The 6,149-nt window shown below is 44.3% G+C and overlaps 1 protein-coding gene across 1 annotated transcript; it reads right to left on the reverse strand.

The window, feature by feature from the left end:
* Positions 1-1,006: 1,006 nt before the first annotated feature.
* LOC148321848 (uncharacterized) lies at positions 1,007-2,940 on the reverse strand. The gene is made up of 3 exons (XM_088318899.1): positions 2,036-2,940; positions 1,456-1,514; positions 1,007-1,376 (listed from the first exon to the last, which is right to left on the reverse strand). The coding sequence occupies exons 1-3, from the start codon at positions 2,235-2,237 to the stop codon at positions 1,239-1,241; spliced, it is 399 nt and encodes a 132-aa protein (XP_088175025.1). The 5' UTR covers positions 2,238-2,940; the 3' UTR covers positions 1,007-1,238.
* Between the last annotated feature and the right edge of the window lie 3,209 nt (positions 2,941-6,149).

Here is a 6,149-nt window from a genome sequence, read left to right on the forward strand (position 1 = left end):
CTGCGGCAATGTCACAAATAATTTCTGACATTGCCACTGTGACACAAGCTTCACCAATAAACCAACAAGTTAATTTGAATTTCTTTTCCCGTCTTGTAGCTTTTGTGGTACCAGGCATTGAGATGAACAGCTAACTTATTTATTTTTTCCTGACAATGGGCTTCATTTTTCTGTGTGTTGCTAACCTTCTTAACACAAATGGAATAAAAATACTTGTTGACCTCAATATTAGCTGCTTCGTACGATTCGTGGTTTCAAATCAATTTGTTGCTTCGAACAAAAATAAAAGTACGTATTTGCAGAGCTTGGCACTTGACCCTTTTTTTGCCAGTCAGTCCCCACCGTGCTCCGGCGTGCTCTCTGTACCGTTTTGGCCTTGACCCTCCAGCCTTATTCCCAAAAAATTGGCGGTTAAAAAAAAACAAAAACATTGATGCCTCTGCGGGATAGATGCTAAGGGCGGAGGTTTATTTAAACGTCATTAACTTGCTCATTTACGATTCAAATCCGCTTACCTGATGGTCTTATTTGTCTCCTTCTTTCTTCTTCTCCACGAGCGTGCCCTTCATTTTTGTGTCGCCAATTGAAATGAGGACCGAATAACGCAAGCATGGACAAAGAAAAGACCGCAGACCGCCTGAGCTCATGAGTTTTATTTCAGCAAAAAAAAAATGTTCACCAGAAGTGAGCGTGCAAACAGCATGGAAACCGATCACGTGTTTCCATGTCACACCGGAGTGACTACATGATTATGATGAATAATTGGTGACAGGAGGAGATGACAAGCAACAGAAAAGTCTTGATGGCGTCTTAATTTTCAAAAGGAAACACAGCAATAATCGAGCTGCAGCTGGAACGCGGAGCACATATGTCACAAATTATCTATCTCTTGTCGTCTGGAGTGCCGCCTGGTGGGTTTTCTGAGCCTGAGCCTGAGCCTGAGCCAGAGCCTGAGCCTGAGCCTGAGCCTGAATCTGAATCCGTGATTCCTGAACCTGAGCCTGAACCTGAGCCTGAATCTGAATCCGTGATTCCTGAACCTGAGCCTGAGTCTGAATCTATAGGCGTGATTGGGTCGATATAGCCGTTAGAATAGTCGACCCCCTCAATCCAAACTTTGTTATTAAAAAAACGCACAGAAAGGCCGATGTTGGGCTCCAGCTTTAACGATTGAATGAAATCTCTGTCCACACATATTTCTGTTCCAGGGGCTCCAGTCAGTGGATCGGTCACAATTGTCATTGGGTCGGTATCTGTTTCTGGGGGCGGATTTGTAATTGGGTCGCCGCCGCCGCCGCCGCCGCCGCCGCCGCCGCCGCCGCCGCCGTCGACTTCATCAGGAGTTTGTGCTCGAGTCGTAGGAAGGCTGATGGTTCCTGTCAAAGACATTTTGTTCTGTCCGGTTAGTCGGTCTGACATGATGACGATTTGCTTTCCATCCGTTGGATGACTTACCGAGCAGTAACAGGCCAACCGTGAACACCTTGAAAGTCCCCATTGTGTCAGACGACGCTCTGTAAGACAGCGAAAAGGAACATTGAAAGTATGTTTAGGAGGAACGAAGGGACAGAATTTGGGTCCGAGTCCTTCCGGGCTGCGATGAAGTGCACCCGTTTGCGACGGGATGTTCCGGTGTTTGCCCGTGCTAGCGTGAATCCGCAATTTTTACCGCATTGCTCTCAAGGGTCCTCAATCCTGTTCCTCGAGGGCCGGCGTCCTGTCCGTATTCCATCTCCGCCTGATTGAATTGATCAGAAAATCTGAAAGGTCTGCCGAAGCTAGATAACGATCCTGATCATTTGAATCACGTTGACGCAAGGAGAGATGGAAAACAGGCAGGACGTCGGCCCTCTGGGAACAGGATTGAACACTGAACGCATCCAAAACGCTCGCATCCTTTTGGACAAACACATCCCGACGTACACGGACAGCAACGACCACTTTCAATTTCAACCTCGTTGGCTTGACTTGGAAAAGACGTCCAAGATCGATGTCTTGATGACCGTAACGTCACCGAGATAAAGAACGTACTCACCACACGGAATCAAGTCGGCCGCTGAGTCCGTTTGGGCCCCGCTCTCCTGTTTTATACGCGTCGCTGCCGCCGCAAACAAAGGATCCAATTGGCTTTGTGCAACTCTCGCTAAGGTGGGGCTCTTCATTAATTTGCCTTTTGTTCTCACGCTAGCGGTCGGTTTCTTTAAGGCGGGTCTTGTCAAGCCACATTTCTGCTTCATATTTCCGTGCGGCAATTAATCAATTACGTGAGTCACTTCGAACAGAACGGAACACGGAGGCTTGGGCGAACGCGATGTGAAAATGGCAGTCGCCTAGCAGCGAGGACAAACCGGTTTGCCTCCCCTCGAGCGCTGATTGCGCTCGCGTTTGATGCTGCACCAGGCGGCGGCCGGCCATTGCTTCTTTGTGGGTGGGGCCACGACTTCCTGCTCCAACTGAACTGATCGCTTTCTCGCCTCCCGTTCTGACATTCGCCAATCAATCAATCAAAGCATCCGCCGGTCCTTGCGTTGCTCGTCCATCTTTTGGCCATCTGAATTGGGCAAGTGAAGCCGACGACGGTAGCAAATAAAATAAATAAATAAATAATAAAGGAGGCTTGGCTGGGAGCACACGGCAATATCAAATCCAAGGTTGGACGGCTGACAGAAATCTCGATCCGAAATGGTGGTGCCAACGTTCTCGTTTGCCGTTTGTCGTGATCGCAAACGCACGTCAAACTCGTTGACGCGCTCTTCCGGGTCCAAACGTGTGTCCGGCAATCCGGGTTTGAATGTCATTGATGACGTTCCGGCTTGCTCGGGAAGTGTTTGCCGTCAGGATCGAACAAAGCAGGAAAATCCGCATCAGGCTTGTGTGAATTGTCCTTCTGGAACTTGGCAAATATTTTTATTTACCCGAGAAAGAAAAAAAAATTCCCGCCAAGTCAATCTCGCCAGCATATCAAACATCAGATTGCCGGCATGCCGTGAAACAGGTTACGAGTTGGAACGGGTGCAACGCCATCATGCTCATTGTAACAAATTTCAGTCGCTTTGCTGAAGTCAAGATCGAAGACTTTTGTCGTGCCTCATTTTTGGAAGCCTTGGTTTTTTTTTTTTGGTGACACGTCACAGAATCCAACGTTGCCAAAATTGCTCATCGCCACTGCGGTGATAAATTGAAATTTCATTCCAAAAATAATTGCAGATCTGCTTTCAGTTTGGCATTGGTGCACAAATCAAAGCAATGACAAGGTTTTTTTTTTTTTTTTGTAAAAAACTTGTAAACACCAATTTGAACAGGGGGACGAATAAAAATAAATGCACCCATCTATTATCCGAGCCACTTCTCCTCGCAAGGCTTGCGGGCGTGCTGTCGTCAGGCGGAATAACCCCAACCTCAACCTCAACCCCAACACAAAGAATACCAAACGCAAAGAGAACGTTACAATAAAAAGACAAAGCATACAAAGTTTAACACGCTTTTCAATTTTGTTCTGCTACATTCCTTGGGATCATTTTCAAACCCCTAAAAATGAGTCTTCCGATTCAGATATCAACATTAATGAATATGACATTTATTCTCATGAGATTTATTGTTATCATGATATAAAAGTTTTTTTTTCTTTCTCAAGTCATTGTCGTCAGACAATATATTTTCAAGACAAAGGGAAAGGTGTGGTTCCATAGTAACAAAAAAATGCAATTATATCTTTTCAATTGTTTTGTTTTCTCTCTGTTGTACATGATGTACTAATACAGTTTTTTTTTTGCTTCTTCATGTATGAGGTAATAATAATTGGAATAAACGGAACGTCTCCAACAGCGCCTTCACATCAAGAGCAGTCAATGACAAAATCTTTTTTTGAACTGCCGTAAAAGAAGAAAAAAAAAAAAGTAAAACAGAAAAAAAACAAACACGCTCCCTGGTGGAGCTGGTTTCCAGTAAAAGTGGGCGTGGCACACGAAGCCCAGATATCGGAGCACGTTTCGGGTGCCAAAACAGATCACGTGACCGATTTATGACTTCTATGTTTGCAGTTCACACCTCCCGCTGAAAGTGCAACACTCGCAACTGTCCAGCAGGTGTCAGCAGAGAAATAATTTCAATGAAGCCTCGCCGTCAATTCAAGTGGCTTTCCTGCATGTTCTCCAAACTTTAACACGCTTCATTCAAATGATCAGGAAGAACTTGAGGTATATTTGACTACAGATTAATTTTGATATGTCAGCCAAGAGGATTTTAAATGAGTACTGAAAAACATGTTCAAATGTTTCCAGGGTGATAAAGCAACAGTGAATAGCAGGGAGACCAGTTGTGCGTGTGACTCTCTTACAAAAAAAAGAAAGGGTGAATCTGCCTCCCCTTAAAGGTTTTTGGAGGAGATCAATAGACTAAGAAGTTTGAAGCGTTGGAATTATTTAATAGGTGAGTTTGAATATTTATATCGCTCCCTATGAGAAGACGGATGCAAGAAATGGGGAGCATGCATGTCTGCATGGACATTTTGGGGGGACTTCTCTTGCCATCAGCATGTGATCAGAATAAAATCTTTATCTAACCAAAATGGCGGCGTCAGAGAATGTTCATTCCGCTCTTGAAAAGCAAAAAAAAAAAAAAAAAACACTGCAGAAAAACCAGCGGCCCCAAATTGACACGTGTGCTTCAGCTCAAGTCAGCAAAATAGTTTAGGATGCTGAACTGAGCGTGCACACAAAAAGAATTGCATTTCAAAGGAACAAAAAGGCAAACAAGGTGCTTGGTTTCAATGATTAAAAAAAAAGGTAAAAAAAAAGAGCAAAAAAAAAACCTATTTGGCAGGGATTAAATAAACTTCCAAGAGAACATACAAGACGTGACTCGGACAACGAAGCAAAAGGGCCGGAAAGGAACCAGGCGACTAAATCCAAACTAACTGACTAGTCAACGAGGAGCACCTGGAAAAGACGAAGACTTGGAGAGATCTGATTGGAAGACGCAAGGTGGCAACCGGGATGACGAGCGTGGGTGGAGACACGAGAGAAACGTGATCAAGAAAAAAAAAAAGCACATCATGACACCTTCCAAAGAAATTCTCAAGAAATAAAGTTGTTCATATCCAGAGGGGAAGAATTACAAATTTGTTGACATTTGGGATCTGTCGCCACAAAATGATTGCGATGATTCGGGTTTGCATTTCTTTTTTTTTTTTTCTTCACCTACTTTTTGGGGACTTTGTTGCAACATTTTGGAAACGCGTTCAGTCACAATTTGCTTCTTGCACATCTAAATGTTGAAATATATGTCTAATTTATGTATTTAATTATTATTATTTAAGGAGAAGTTGGCTATTAAGCATTTGGTTCGTTGCACTGTTCTATTAATTACTAATCTCGTTTCCTTTTTTTTTCTATTTTTTTTTTTTAATTTCCAGTGGAATTTTTGCAGGGTTGGCTGTATTTTATTTTCCTTGTGACTTGTTCAACCTTTTATTTATTTATTTTTTTTAAATAGACATTTCTTGTCTTTCTTGGTCTTGACTCTCCTAAATGTTGGTCTTGGTGTCAGTCCTGGTCTTGGTCTCGGAGCATTCGATCTCGAGCGCAACACCACTCATCAGGCTGAAAACCGTAAAACGTTGGAAGGGCTTCAGCTTTCGGGTCGTTGGCGGCATTCCTACGTTAAAGACTTTCAAGCGCTCCTCTTTGATTTATCACCACGTCAATTTCCAAGAACATGGATTAATGAAGACCATTTGGTTTGTTCTGAAAGGTGATTTATCGTTTTAATCCTTGAGAAAGAACTCGCCGTCTTGTGAACTTTTCACACACATTGGCCATCAACGCATTTGTAGGCATCGACAGCGCGTGTGTGCGGCTCTTGTGGGTGCGGGCGTGGGGCTCAGCGCATGAAAAGACGAGGATGGAATGCAAATCTATAGAATGCGGTTGGACGGCGCCCCCGCTCACGTGTCTGAAGCAGTCGTCTAAGCGAAGCAATTTTCACGTGTCACGTTTTTGTCATTCGCCGTCCATCTCTATGATCCGCTTCCCGCTCTTCTGGGGGGGGGACACGCGTTCGATCCGTATTGAAACGCACATTTTTTTTTCCCCAGTACAATCCAGGCCTCGCACCAAATACACATGTTGCCGTGCGCCCTTGGCGACGGG

This window comes from Idiotropiscis lumnitzeri, chromosome 16, assembly GCF_059441095.1.
Source record: "Idiotropiscis lumnitzeri isolate Australia: NSW breed Sydney's pygmy pipehorse chromosome 16, RoL_Ilum_1.0, whole genome shotgun sequence".
Taxonomy (NCBI): domain Eukaryota; kingdom Metazoa; phylum Chordata; class Actinopteri; order Syngnathiformes; family Syngnathidae; genus Idiotropiscis; species Idiotropiscis lumnitzeri.

What these genes read in the sequence shown, in the direction of transcription:
- LOC148321848 (XM_088318899.1), bottom strand. Translation starts at nt 2,237, where the DNA reads ATGAAGCAGAAATGTGGCTTGACAAGACCCGCCTTAAAGAAACCGACC. An exon ending in GGCCGACTTGATTCCGTGTG is followed by an intron (nt 1,515 to 2,035) that starts GTGAGTACGTTC and finishes GCTGTCTTACAG; the next exon opens with AGCGTCGTCTGACACAATGG. An exon ending in GGTTGGCCTGTTACTGCTCG is followed by an intron (nt 1,377 to 1,455) that starts GTAAGTCATCCA and finishes TGTCTTTGACAG; the next exon opens with GAACCATCAGCCTTCCTACG.